Source organism: Anarhichas minor, unplaced genomic scaffold, assembly GCF_050575085.1.
Source record: "Anarhichas minor isolate MPS153535 unplaced genomic scaffold, ASM5057508v1 ptg000073l, whole genome shotgun sequence".
Taxonomy (NCBI): Eukaryota; Metazoa; Chordata; class Actinopteri; order Perciformes; family Anarhichadidae; genus Anarhichas; species Anarhichas minor.
The window spans coordinates 10,232,475-10,247,679 of NW_027466519.1; the positions used below are offsets into that span (position 1 = coordinate 10,232,475).

At 41.2% G+C, this 15,205-nt stretch overlaps 1 protein-coding gene across 1 annotated transcript in view; it reads left to right on the plus strand.

The window, feature by feature from the left end:
* The first annotated feature begins 3,915 nt into the window (after positions 1 to 3,915).
* The window catches only part of LOC142935498 (stromelysin-3-like), a 39,017-nt gene continuing 27,727 nt past the window's right edge, over positions 3,916 to 15,205 (plus strand). Inside the window, exon 1 of the mRNA XM_076079891.1 lies at positions 3,916 to 4,187. Within this exon, the coding sequence (XP_075936006.1) occupies positions 4,077 to 4,187 (111 nt within the window). The 5' untranslated portion in view covers positions 3,916 to 4,076. The remainder of the gene's footprint in view (positions 4,188 to 15,205) is intronic.

The following is a 15,205-nucleotide window of genomic DNA, read 5'->3' on the forward strand; positions in this document are numbered from 1 at the left end:
CCAGGACGGCACCCGATTGAGGGCATTTTTACTTTAGATAACTGGGAAAGTGAAAATGCATATTGGTACCAGACAGCGATAGACCTCTACTTTTGTACAAATGGAAAAGTTTAAGGTAGCATGGTTCTCCAAATACAAAGAACCATGGGAGAGATGATCATCTTAACTGTCTCCCCCGATTACCCCTAATATATATATAAATATTGTACAAAAGTGAACATTATGTCCATCAGTAGCAGCCTCGCCCCATACTGCAGTGTAGCTGAGAATCGGCTCGTCCAGCTGCTCGCTACATCTGTTCATACAGCCAATCGCCAAGAGAAGCAGTCAGGGCAGAAGAGAAAAGATTTCGACATGACACCGGTGCGCAAGACGAAATGGCATCAGACAGAACTGTCAAGTCGTTAACCTCTGTTTCCATTAAGAGCGGGCTCACTCAAAGGTCTGGACCCAGGCAGTAAGAAAAAGTCACGGTACAGCAAAATGTAAAAGTAGAAATACACCCCGAGTACACACCGAGCACTGAATGTAACTAAGTGCATTTACTCAAGTAGCCTACTGTGCTGAAGTCAGATTTTGAGGAAGCCTACTTCTAGCCATACTTTGCTCGAGTATTTCTAATACGCTAGCCTACTCTATACGTCTACTCCATTACATTTCATTCCAAAAGCCTCCTCCTTTACTTTTTTTTTTTTAATAAACTTTATTTAATTTATATCAGATCTACAGTTTCCACAAATACATACATGATTCACAAGTATACAGACATAAAAACACAAAGACCGATACAAGAAAAAGTGCTGTGTGCTTGGGTCAAAAGTCCAACAAATGCCACGGGAGGGACTGGCTCTTATCAATAGTTCTCCTCCTGAGTTCAGTGACGACATGTTTCACCACCATGTTGCCGTCCATTACAGTCTGTTTTATTACCATTATACATCTGCTTTTCCAGATTTTGAAACGTGTGATGCTGACAATGAGCTGGTAAAGTTATCTTTGTTTAATGGACATCTTCTCATCAAACAGAGCAAACATCACAGATTTATAGTTCACATTGAAGACTAATGCTGCGTTCACACCAAACGCGTTGCGAATTCATCGCGCCGCATATTCACGTCCATCGCGCCACCGGTCAAAACGCGGGGACCAAGTGTTCATTCGCGTGAATCGCGCTGGACCTGCCACTATTAATTTCTCCTCCATTGTTTCTGATTCAGCAATGGCAGGACGTCGCTGATGACAGGGGGAGCAACTCAACGCTGATAGGCTATTGCGCTGGGGCGTAACGCGAATATTTCGCAGAAGTTGAAAAATTTCAACTCGCGCGTCGGGGCGATTTGGCGTTTGACGCGGATTCACGTCCATTGCGCCGCAAATTCACGTCCATCGCGACGCGCCATCGCAGATTTGCGCCGCGACAGTCTCTTCGCGTCTGTGCATAGACTTTGTATGTAATCTACTCGCGCGAATAATTCGCGACGCGTTTGGTGTGAACGCAGCATAAGCCGAGGCCTTGAAGTGAGGCCCAGACCTGTTGCGCTCTGTAGCAGTCTATGAACAGGTGATTTTGTGTTTCGTCCTCGTTACAATGCATCATGGGACATTTTTTCGTGGTGACATAACAGCTCCATGACACTGTGGCTCTTACAGCGAGTCCATTCACTGCCATGAGCCATCGGACATCTCTGATGCTCTCCGAGAGATTCTTATCCTTCAAAGTTTTTATTACTTCCTCGCCATTTGTCAAATTTTTATATTTAACGAGTCCACTATGTTTAAAATCGTTGATCTTTTTATAGATAGATTTACTTGATAGACTCTTCCAGTCGATACGTAGGTGTTGATAGTGGTTAGTAAAATCTCCGTATAATAACTTGTAGTCAGGGCCCTGTCTCAGTTTCCCCTTTCTCTTCCTCCACACGGAGCCGTCTCCTAACCAGAGAGCATTTCTGGAGATGGCAGCAGAGACATTTTTAACAAATGCAATATGTAACCTGACGCTGAGCTCTAGGGCCCCTAACCCACCATACTCTTTACTTTTATACATTAGTTGTCGTTTGGTTACTTCCCTGGTTGTGAACCAGATTGAGTTCACACACTGTTTATTCAACTGGATGATCATTTTATTGGATGGAGGAAAAATATTGGATGAAAAAAGTAGTTTAGATAAGATGAAGGTCTTGACTATATTTACCCTGGATTTGTAATTAGTATTTTTGTTTTCCCAATTTCTTTCACTACTTTTACTGTCACAGAATGTTAAACCCAGTATTTTTATTTCTGGTTTTACTTTAATGTTAATGTTACATTGATGGTGTTCATCCCCGATCCAAACTCCCTCTGTTTTGTTGTGGTTTAGTTTAGCTCCAGATGCGAGTTCGTACAGAGATAGGTTGTTAGTTAAAGCATCCATCTCCAACTGGTTTTTTATGATGACAGTAATGTCATCAGCGTATGCGATGGCTGTAACTTTGGGCATATGACCTACACTTAAACCTGAAATGAGATGGTCCGAGTTTATTTTTTTAATTAGAGGATTTATGGCGAGGATGTATAACGCAGCACTTAGCGGACAGCCCTGCTTCACTCCTCTCTCTACTTGAACGGTTTCAGTTAAAACCCCATTTACATTTACACAGATATTGGATTTAACATGCATACATCTCACCATGTGAAGACTGGACTGGAATAAAAGCATCGGGGAAGCCGTGTGACTTCATCACAGCCCAGAGGTAATCTCTGAGATGTAATCAAAGGCCTTCTTCTGATCAAGCCCAACAACATAGAAACCTTTTTTATCAGGATCATGTAAAAGTTCTCCTAGCATGCACAAGTTGTCCCACATCAGTCGGCCTTTAATTGCACACGTTTGTTCTTTATCTATAATTTTGTCTAATATTTCGTTTAATCTATTCATAATTATTTTAGCAAGAATCTTATAGTCTGTATTCATAATAGATGTCTGTAGTTATCCAAATCAGCGTCATCACATTTTTTGAACAATAAACATAAAACACCTTGATAAAAGGAGTCTCCCATACAGCCGCTGTTTATACCTTCATTGTACACAGCAGTGAGGAGGTTTAAAACATCTTCGTTATATAATTGATAAAACTCAGTGGGCAGACCGTCAGGACCAGGACCTTTACTGATGTTAAGTTGTTGGATAGCCTCCATCACTTCCTCTCTTCTTATGTCTCCACTAAGATGAGTGAAGTCTGATTCGTTGTATGAGGGCATTGTTTCCAACAGAATATTGACACAGCCTACATGTCTATTCTCTTATATGCATTGACACATAGATTTCTGATTACTTCCATTTTTTCCTTTTCACAGTAAAAAGTATCACCTTCATGGTTTTTTATACATTTAATAAATCTATCTTGAATTTGTTTTTGACTTGATTTCAGAGCATGAATTAGATTCCCTCTGCTATCCGAGTCTGACTGTTTATAAACATTATATAATAACTCATGATTAAAGCTGTTTATTTGTTTTCTTAATACTTTTCATGGTTTCCTCATCTACTGTAGTTTTTTGTTTCTTCTGTTTCAGACTAATGTATTGCTTCATTAATTCATCATAATATATATTTTTTGCTTTATTTAATTCTCTGCATTTGAATTTGAAGAAATCTTTTACTCTATATTTTAATATTTCCCATAATTTAATATTAGATTTGGTTAGAACTTTGAATTGTGTTATTTTTTGTATTTCCTGTTTTAGCTCCTTTAATAAATCTGTATTTTTTAGGCATTGAGTGTTTAGTTTCCAGAAGCCTCTGCTAGCTGAGGTCCCAGAAGCCTCCTCCTTTACTGCACTCCATCCATCTTCGTGCGTTTGGAATGAAAGGGGTTAAATCACGTGTGTAGGTTTTGGGAGCTCATAAGAAGTGTCGCTAGGAGGACAGAGACGTCATTGCGCTACACAGCGTCCCGTTCCGCTCACACCAGTACTCTAGCGTCCCGTTCCGCTCACACCGGTACTCTAGCGTCCCGTTCCGCTCACACCAGTACTCTAGCGTCCCGTTCCGCTCACACCGGTACTCTTGCGTCCTGCTCCCGTGAGAGAACACGATGCGGACTGTGTCCGTCCTGGTTTGCGGCATCTTGCCTTTGCACCTTTTCCTCTGTGTTCATTCTCTGCCGGTCCGCGACCGGCCCGCCAGCAGGTCCAAGCAGCCACAGGTGAGTCAAACACGGACACCTGAGCAATAAGCAGAGATAGAGAGTTGGACAGGGAACTTTATGCATGTGGAGATCACACAATGCTGAGCAGGCAAGGACAAAAGAGGAGGGTGTGTGTGTGTGTGTGTGTGAGAGACAAGAGAGATGGAGTTCAAGACAAAGAATTGCGTATCGGTGAATGTTTTTCATGTAATTTACTGTCAGTAAAAGCAGCTGTATGTTTCATGACATATTTCTTCATATATATAAGTGGTTCAAGATGAAGTGAAGCGAAATTGTTATATTGAAAGAGCTGCAAACTCCTGTCACTTTCATACAAGGCTCCCTGCCAGCTTTCAGCTCAACAAGAGGTCTGCTATCTATATGAACTGCTTTTGTTCTCCAACATGAAATATCTGATATGTAAAATGATTATGAACTCTGGGAAACTCATTGGTCCTGTAGTTGTTATACATGTTTAATCCATTTGAGGATGAGTGTGGCTGAGATACTGTATTTTATTAATGGAAAGGGATTTTAGTTATAGAATCAAAACGTCCTTTTCATGAAGTAAAAAATAATGAGGCATCATGCATGTTATGTCATTGTACTGTATGCCCAGACAGAACATCTGCAGGCCTGCTTTGCGGTATGGCTGTCAACAGCGTGAGTGAGAGAGTCAGATTAAGCAGGCAGAGGCAAGTCATCTGGCAACTGGTGGTGGTTAAAAAACTCTGCTTGTTTGCTGACTCGGACCAACAGGAGAACATAGCAGATACTTAGAGAGAGACACGTCAGGCAAACAGACAGCCGGCGACTGGTGCATCATGCGGAGTGTCTGCAGAAAACAACCAGCCCAGCCAAACAGGACCATAATACAACAGTATCAAACATTGCTATTCATTACATAATCCTTTGACTTTATTAGCCAATCTTCCTAACATGCAGTGAAACCCTGACAACATGTTGTGTGGGCATTAAGCCACCCCATAAAACACCTTTCTTTTCATTTTATTCGATTACGTTTTGGCCATTTAGCCTTTAATATTGACAGGATAGATAGACTGGAAAGACAGAGAGGGCCATGCAGCCATGCACAGGTCGGATTCAAACCCGGTAAATGGTGCGGCCGCTCTACCAGCGGAGCTACCTGGCACCGCCACAAAACATGTCTTGATTGACAGTGAATGACTTCTGTTCACTTTAGTTTGCCCTACATGAGTTAGTTCATCCGCATACTCAACATTCAGCGCTGGAAAGTGACTTAGCACATTATTCAAAGACAGACAGACCCAGATCCTCCAGCAGAGACCGGTCCACCGTGGACAGACCCAGATCCTCCAGCAGAGACCGGTCCACCGTGGACAGACCCAGATCTTCCAGCAGAGACCGGTCCACCGTGGACAGACCCAGATCCTCCAGCAGAGACCGGTCCACCGTGGACAGACCCAGATCTTCCAGCAGAGACCGGTCCACCGTGGACAGACCCAGATCTTCCAGCAGTGACCGGTCCACCGTGGACAGACCCAGATCCTCCAGCAGAGACCGGTCCACCGTGGACAGACCCAGATCTGGATTTTATGCCGCCTATGACCTGCAGGTGGGAGGCGGCGAGCTCAACACCCAAGAGCAGAGCTTATTGTTGCTGCTCTGCAGGTCCCAGATTTTCAATTTTTTTCTATCATATCATTGCCAACTGAATATTTTCAGTTTTTGGACTGTTTATCAGACGAGACGAGACATTTGAAGATGTCACCTTGGACTCTGAGAAACTATGGATGTTATTCATAATTTTTTAACAAACAACTAATCGATTAGATGAAAAAATAATCAACACATTAATTGGTAATGAAAATAATCATCAGTTGCCCCCACACCTATATGAAGGAAGAGCTGGCTCTTCATGGTATGTGGTGTGCAGAGCATAATGAAGGTGTGCCGAAAGTTCTACTTTGTTGACCTTTGACCCAAGCTGTGCTTACCTCTGTGGGCGCAGCCAATAACTGTTTATTACAGTGCCACTGGGAGTTTTGGCATGTTTAATACTGCTGTGAGCAGCACAAAACTATATGATGTGCCAATATTGTGTTCAATACCTGTTTCCACTTACCCCCACTGTTGGAATCTAAATGCGGGACTTGCACTTTAAGTATTTTTACATTGTGGTAATTGTACTTTTACTTAAGTGAAGGATGTAATACTTCTTCGACCACTGTCAACAGTATTTCACAAGTGTATGTTATACAGGTGGGAGACTGACCATCTGGTGACCTGGTGCGGTCTGAACAACTTGGAGCTCAACACTCTAAAGACAGTGGAGATGGTTGTGGATTTCAGGTAGAATGCAGCCCCACCAGCCCCTATCACTCTGTGTGACTCCCCCGTCGATGCGGTGAAGTCCTTCCGCTTCCTGGGCTCCATCATTTCCCAGGACCTCAAGTGGGAGCTGAACATCAGCTCCATCTCCAAGAAGGCTCAGCAGAGGATGTACTTCCTGAGGCAGCTGAAGAAATTCAACCTGCCAAAGACAATGATGGTGCACTTCTACACAGCCATCGTTGAGTCCATCCTCTGCTCCTCCATCACAGTCTGGTACGCTGCAGCCACTGCCAAGGACAAGGGTAGGCTGCAGCGCATCATTCGCTCTGCCGAGAGGGTGATTGGCTGCAATCTGCCGTCCTCCAAGACCTGTTCGCTTCAAGGACCCTGAAGCGAGCAAGAAAGATTGTAGCCGACCCCTCTCACCCTGGACATAAACTGTTCATGCCCCTTCCATCTGGTAGAAGGCTGAGGTCCATCAGGACCAAGACCTCACGACACATGAACAGTTTCTTCCCATCCGCAGTCGGGCTCATTAACAGAGCCCGGGTCCCCCACTGACTCTGTCATCCTCAGGACAATTTCCTACTGGGCACATCCCTTCTAGGTTATTATTTAAATACACTCAACACTTTTACACTACACTTACATCTCACTTGTTTATAGTCCTGTTATCTGTTCGTTTGTGCACTTTATTTTATATTTTACTTTATTTTATATCTTTCTGTAAATTTTAATATGTTTCTACTTTGCACTTGATGTTGATTGTTAAATGTTATGCACCTCCCGTCATGTCAAATTCCTTGTATGTTCAACATACCATGGCAATAAACGGTTCTGATTCTGATGTAGAAAAAAATGCACCAATACTGACCGGATATTGAGCCGATACTGACTAAATAGCTGGATGGGGTATCTGTGACAGTGGGGCCGATCTATTCAATTCAATTCTATGTTTAAGTTTTGCAGCAGCATTACAAATGTTTATACTTGAATTGTAATTGCTGGTGTATGATAGGTAGGGTTGAGTACCGAAAACCGGTGCTAATATGGCACCGGTTCCTATATAAAAAAAACAAAAAAAAACGAGAACGAGATCTGTCAAATGGCTGGCAGGCTACTGACTTCCTCCATCGACATCCGGGTACTTAGCGCTGGTGCTCATAAGCACAACATCCACAGGCACGCGAAACTTTCTTCTTCTTCTTTGAGGTGTAGTGGCGGTTGGCAAACGACGAATTGGCGCATTACCGCCACCAACTGGTAAAATAAAATAAGTCAGGAGAGGTGTCGTATTTTGCCAGAGAAGGCAAATATGCTCATATTTCTGCAAAATAATTGCTAAAGTTTGAAGCTGTAGTGTGTGTACAGAGTGTGTGTTTTGTATTTATTTATATTTATTTAAGTATACTGTAAACTGTTAACAGTTAATATATTGTTCATAGTTTGAAGTTAAAAAGTTTGAAGCTGTAGTTTGAAGCCAAGTGTTTTGTATATAATTATATTTATAGTATACTTTAAACAGTTAATATATTGTTCAAATATTTTTTTTTTTAACTCACTTTTTATTTAGTTTTCAACAACATAACAACATGCATTTTCAGACAGTTACTTTCTTTGTCCATTTTTCAGCTGTATGTAGTCTTGGTGCACATGGTATTCAGGTACAGTGTACAACGCACAGAAGGAACAACAAACATCAGATGGTGCTCACTCCAAGAGAAAAAGAGGGGGAAAATAATAATTGATTACATGCATCCATGAAAAAAAAATAAAAATAAAAACAAGGGATGAAGAAACAACAAATTGTCCACTCCTGAATGTAGTATTGTAGGTGCTATATATGCTTATCAGAGAGGATGGTGTATAATGTGTGTGTTTGTAGAGAGAGTTAATTAATTAACCTTTTAACTACTCGGCCTGTTTTTAGCCCCCTGCTCGAAAATTGCATACTCCTACTCCTCTGAGTACACTACCCAAACTACAAGGTCTATTTTAATAATTTTGATGCTAGAATACTGGTAACACTTGTGAGATGTGTTGATATACATATAGATTTTGTATATGTTACTGGTTAATATAGAAAAATAAGAGATTACACAGCTGAAATTGAAAACATTCAGCTCCGCCTGGAAAAAATGCACTTTCAGTGATAAAAAGTTATTGAAATAATGCAGTATGATCCCTAAAAACTTTCCCAAGTCATAGCATAACTGATCAGTAGTTATTACAAAATGGTTAGAGTGGAATAAAGTGAATAATAAGAGGTTTTTATTACAAAGGGGTCAGGCGAGGTCATCATTTTCGAACCAGCTGTTGCAGCTCTTACATTGTACTTTTATACACTATATAACTATATATTTCACTTTCTTTATCACTCATATGATTCAATACATCCAAATACAGATAATAGGAATCATATTCATATTCATAACATCATCAGAGCCAGTTTTGGCTGTCATCTGTAGGATTTTCTCATTTCATGTGTGTGTCTGTGGCTGGATCTCAGCCTATCCTCGGTCGATTTCCAAAAACAACCCCTCCTTAGACGCGTCACAGGCTTAGGAAGACTCACGCCAAATTTGGTGGTGATCGTCAAAAGATTTCATACAATAAAGTTGCCAGAAGTGACGCGTGTACCCCGGCGGAAATTTCCGGTCGCAGGCAGTCTGACCACTCGCCCAAGCCCCCTTGACCGCTCTTATTCTGGAAACAAGTCGGAAGTCAACAGTATGCAGTTGGCAGCAATGACTACAGCTTTGGAACGGAAATTCCGCGACGTTATTATCCATATTTTGAGAAAACTTGGGCACATACCCACGATTTTTTTCGGCGAAGTTCAGCATGAAGGTACGTTTGATCACACACAACGGTTTAGTGCTTCTACGGATCGTAAAAAAGAAGTTAGTTACGTGTTCCGCCACGTGTGCTAATGCTATTACATGCTTTGTATGACTGGGTAGCCGTTAGCATGAGGGTACAAACATTGATTTACTGTACTCATAGCGCCGATTTCTGGCCCGGATTTGGTGCTTTTATGCCACGATATTGTTATACTTATATGAGTAGCCTATAGTTGTCTTTGGAGTTTATAATAAGTGACTTATATGATGTTGTTGTCCACACGTTGCTATTTCATCCAAAAAAAAAAGTGGCCGTGTCCACACTACTGGCTAATAATCATGCTATTTTCCGCATTTGATTTTGGGGTACCCTGAACCCGAGCGCCCCCCAGAAGGTTTTAACAGGTATCAGTTCAACCAAATCGAGCAACATATAGTAATAACCCTCATTGTATTAATAACGCTATGACAGGACCCCATCGTTTAGTAAAGATAGGCTTTTGGAGCCTTAATGAATATGTGATTCGCTCCATTTGATAGATGTCCCATACTTTTTGGATCCATATATCGTATGTAGGGGGATCTGGTTTTAGCCATCTGATGGTTATACCCTTCAATGCTGCTGTGAGTAGTATGTTCAGAAGGTATTTTTTGGCCCTCCCATCCAGACCTGCAGGTATCGCTCCCAATAGTGCTACTCTGGGGTCTTGTTGGATGTCCTGTTGGAATATCTCTTTGAGGGCGTCAAAGACTTCTCTCCAGTATGCATTTAACTTAGGACATAGCCAGAATATATGTGTGATTGGCAGCATGTGTTCCACAGTTCCGCCAACACAAGTTGGAATGTGTTGGGCCCATCTTGGCTACTATTTCTGGTGTTCTGAAGAATCTGGTGATTATTTTCCATTTAAATTCTCTCCAGGTGTTTGAGTTTGAAACTAGGTGTGCCTCTGTGCATATTTCCTCCCAGGTATTCTGTGGTATGATCCTGTTCATTTCCGCCTCCCATCTCTGCTTTAATCATTAGGGAATTATATAGATTCATAGATAGAAATACATTATATAGTTTACTTATTGTTTTCTTATCTTCGTTCCCCATCTGTATTTCTATTAAAAACCTTTCTATAGGCGTATGTTTCACAAACTTTCCCCAGTCTTTGTGTGTTTTTAGAAAAGTTCTCAATTGTAGGTATCTGAAGAAATCTGTTTTGGGGAGATTAAAATCCTTTTTCAGCTGCTCGAATGTCTTGAGGTTGTCCTCATTAAATAGCTGGTGGAGGTAAACCAGTCCCATATCTGACCACTTTCTAAAGCCCGTGTCTAGATTGTTAGGTGTGAAGGTCTTCATAGATCCAATACTTGTTAATAATGAAGTTAACTTCGGAAGCCCAAAAGATGTCTGTATTTTGTTCCAGATTTTAAGAGTGATCTTAGTCTACTCTGCCAGTTCTTTTATGGGCGCATCTAAAAAAGGCAAAATTTGTAAGGGCTCTGGGCATACATTTTTCTCAATATTAAGCCAGCGATTGTATGTGTTATTCTGAATCCACGCTATCAAAGGTTTCATTTGTGCAGCCCAGAAGTAATATTTTAAGTTTGGAAGTTTAAGGCCTCCATTTAGCTTAGATAGCTGTAAGGTTTTAAGTCTAATTCTAGGACGCTTTTTTTGCCAGATAAATTTGGAAATTATTTTATCCAGGTTATCAAAAATTGGTTTTGGAATTTCTATAGGTAGCATCTGAAATAAGTAGAGAAGTCTGGGCAGAACATTCATGCGAATACTTTCAACACGACCGAGCAGGGACAGAGGGAGCGTAGACCATCGTTCCAGGTCACTATCAATGCACCGAATTATTTTACTATAATTGGCCTCGTACAAATTCTGTAAGGATGGGGGGGATGTATATGCCAAGGTATTTTATACCGTCTTTTGGCTATTTAAATCCACTTTGGAGTTTTACACTTCTTGAGATGTTACCGTTGATATCCATAGCCTCTGTTTTTTCCACATTTACCTTGTATCCTGAGTAGTATCCATACTTTGAGATGAGTTCCTTTAGATGTGGTATTGTTGATGCAGGCTGCTTCAGATATAATAATACATCATCAGCGTAAAGAGATATTTTATGTTCTTCTTTATGTATTACAGTTCCTTTTATTTTGTTGTCATCTCGGATGAGTTGGGCCAAGGGTTCGATACTAATTGCAAACAGCAGGGGTGATAAAGGGCAGCCTTGTCTGCAGCCGCGTTCCAATGTGAATCTTTGTGATCTATGTCCATTAACTCTAACAGCTGCCTGCGGTGATGAATATAATGTTTGTATCCAATTTAAAAAGTTGGGGCCAAATTTGAACCGTTTTAGTGTTTGGAATAAATATTGCCATGATACCCGGTCAAATGCTTTTTGAGCATCTAGGGACAAAATCATTGCTTCTGTTTTCTCTTCTTTTTGATGGGATATTATGTTTAATAAGCGTCATAAGTTATCGCCATAGTATCTTCCAGTGATGAATCCCGTCTGATCAGGATGGATGATTCCAGTTATTACATGATTAACTCTTCTTGCTAAGATTGCTGTTAGAATGCGCAGGTCCCCGTTCAGCAGTGATATCGGTCTGTAGGATTGGCACTCTGTGGGGTCTTTACCTTCTTTATGAATTACCACTATAGTTGCCTCAGTCCAAGACGGTGCCATAGTTTTAGATTCTAATGCATGGTGGTATGCTTTTAGCAACAGTGGTGATAACATATCCTTGAAGGTTTTATAAAATTCATTAATATATCCATCTGGTCCTGGGCTTTTATTATTTTTGCGCGTTGAGATCATCTGCTTGATCTCCCATTCCTCAATAGGCTTATCTAATTCCTTAGCTGCTGATTCTGTCAGTTCAGTTAACTTTATAGGATTTAGGAACTCTGTAAATTTTGCATCATCAGAGCAGGTATCTGTGTTTTTGTATAACGATTCGTAAAACTCTGCAAAGGATTCTGCTATTTCATCAGGTTTTGTAACAAACGTTTCTTTTGATTTGATTTTCTGTACCGTATTAGATGATTGCTGTTTTCTTAATCTAAATGCTAATAATCTGCTTGCCTTGTTACCGTGTTCATAGTATCTTTGGTTTGTGAATCTTAAACTTCCCTCAATTTTATCTGATAATAGGCTGTTGAGTTCTCTCCGGGTTGTGTTTAGGTCTTTTAGGAGACTGGCCGACGCAGATTGTTTATGTTTATGTTCCAAGTCTTTTATTTTATCTTCCAATTCTCTCTGTTTAGCCTCTTTTCCTCTTCTCCTAGCAGAAGTATATGAAATAATACGGCCTCTAATGTATGCTTTGGCACAATCCCACAATATAAGAGATGACGTTCCGGCCGAGGTATTGATATCCAAGTATTCCTTGAGTTCTGCTGTGATAAAGGAGGTAAATTCTTTATCATTAAGGAGAGATGCATTAAGTCTCCATTGTTTAGATGTTGGTCTTTGGCCTATATCCCACTTTAATGCCACAGGTGCGTGGTCGGATATAGTTATAGGCAGAATCTCAATGTCCACTATCCTGTGTAGATCTGCCTTAGTGGTAAAGAAATAATCAATCCTTGAATAGGATGTATGTCTGCTTGAATAGAAGGTGAAATCCCTGCTTCTCAGAAACTTGCTTCTCCATATATCTACAAGGCCTGCTTCTAGGGATTGGTATTTGAGCATTCTACTCATTCTAGAGAGTGGAGCTTTAGAGGCAGGTTGTCGGTCCATTAATTGTGACATTACGCAATTCAGGTCTCCTCCCATAAGTAGCAGCCCTGAACTATATTGTAGGATCTTATTGAACAACGTCCTGATAAAGCCCGGCTCGTCTTCATTAGGTGCATATACATTTATGAGGGACACTTCTGTGCCATCAATTAATCCATTAACTAAAATATATCTCCCCTCCATGTCTTTATGAACTAGTGTTTGTGTGAAATTAATTTGTCTGTGTATGAGTATGGATACTCCTTTTTTTCTCCCTGACTGGTGTGAAGAGTAATATACTTTATCTGCCCAGTACCTTTTCAACTTTTCATGTTCTGCGTCAGATAAGTGGGTTTCCTGAAGGAATGCAATGTGACAGTTTGCTTGTTTCATCTGATGCAGAATTTTCTTTCTCTTAACAGGGCTATGGAGACCTTTGACATTATAACTTATAACTTTTAGTGGGTCCATTACGTATGGTATGTAATTTGCATATTTTGGGAGTTTGTGTAGAGAGATGGGAAGCGGAAGTAAACAGGCAGCACATGGGTCATGTATCTTGTTATGTGGAGTGTGGGGAGTTGGACTAGATAATGAAACCAATGGGGGTGGGGTAAAAAAGGGTATTTAAGAAAAATGGATGATGACCTTGTTGTTCTTATATCCAATGTAGGATCCCCGGAGAACAGTGGGATCAGAACAAGGGGAATGCAACAGTTGTAACTGCTGTTAACTAACATTAACAACAGTCAGGTGGGACCTAGTCCCTAGCCACTAAGGGCAAGTAGCAACAGTGCACAGTCGAGATTGAATTGACTATGCTATGGGTGTGCTAAGATAAGGAATGGAGAAAGAAAGAAGAAAAAGAAAAGAAAAGTAGACACAGAAAAGGACGGTGTCGAGTAATGGCCATTCAGGCCCCTGCAGTTCCTGGCATAGGTCTGTAAAGTCAAAACAGCTCCTCATGGTAAAATAGTGTTTGAGTTGCACGCAGAGCTAAAGGTGTGTCAGTAGTCTCCTCTTAAGGTAGCTGCCAGTGAGCAAGTATACCGGAATGATACAAGCAATATGAACAGAAATAACGGGCACAGTATAGGCTATAAGGGTTTGTGTCCTGGTAATGGAGATGGGTATATTAATAATATTAGCTATGAGACACATTTTTCCTTTTCCCTTCTCAGGTGTGATTCGAGTAATATATATATATATATATATATAAAAAAATAAAAATATTATTTAAATATAAAATAAAGTAGGAAATAATGATGTGCCAATATGTGAAATTGCAAAACTCACTGGTCAGTCCTTACTGTGATCAACAGTACTGGTAGGGATACATTTAGTCAGCAGCCTCAGTAGCTGGGATAACCTTCTTCTCCATGGCTTTGCTGGGATCCAGAAACTCTTCGTCTTCGTTGTTGTGTGAAATCCGGAGTCTGGCTGGGTACAGTAGACCGTAGCGGACTCCCTTCCTTCCTCGTAGGGCCTACCGTATGTCCATGAACGCGGCTCTGGCTTTGGCAATGCTGGGTGTGTAGTCTGGGAAGATAGCGATCTGGTTCCCGTTCGGGCTCTCCTCAGGATCTCTACAGCATCTCCGTCATTGTGTACTTTAGCGATGATCACTCGTGGTTTCTCCCGGTCTCCTGGTTTCCTGGTGGCGAATGTGCGGTGCGATCGGTCGATCTTTATGTCCCGGTCCATCTGCAGGACTTCTTTAATAATTGTTGCCAAACAATAATTTGGCAACTGTTTTAGTTGTTCTTGAATGCCGGCTATTCGGATATTACACCGTCTCATTCTCCCCTCCATATCCTCGCTAAAGTTGTTAAAGTTGTCACCTGTCTTTGAAGGCTCGTTATCGTAGCTTCTTGTGCGACCACCTCGTCAGACCATGTTGATAAGCCGCCCTTCGTGTCTTGTATGTCGGCTTTCATGTGCTCAACTTCTGTTTGGATGGCGGTCGTGTTTTTAGCAATTTCGGACCGCACCGCTTGTAATTCGGACTTGAGGGCATTGAAATCTTCCGCTAGCGCACTTTTAAGTACCTCTCTTATAATTTTAGAAATATCTCCCTTTAGGGAAGATAAGATGTCCGCTTTCATTCGTTCAGCAGTCATACCTGGGCTTTCACTTCGGTTGG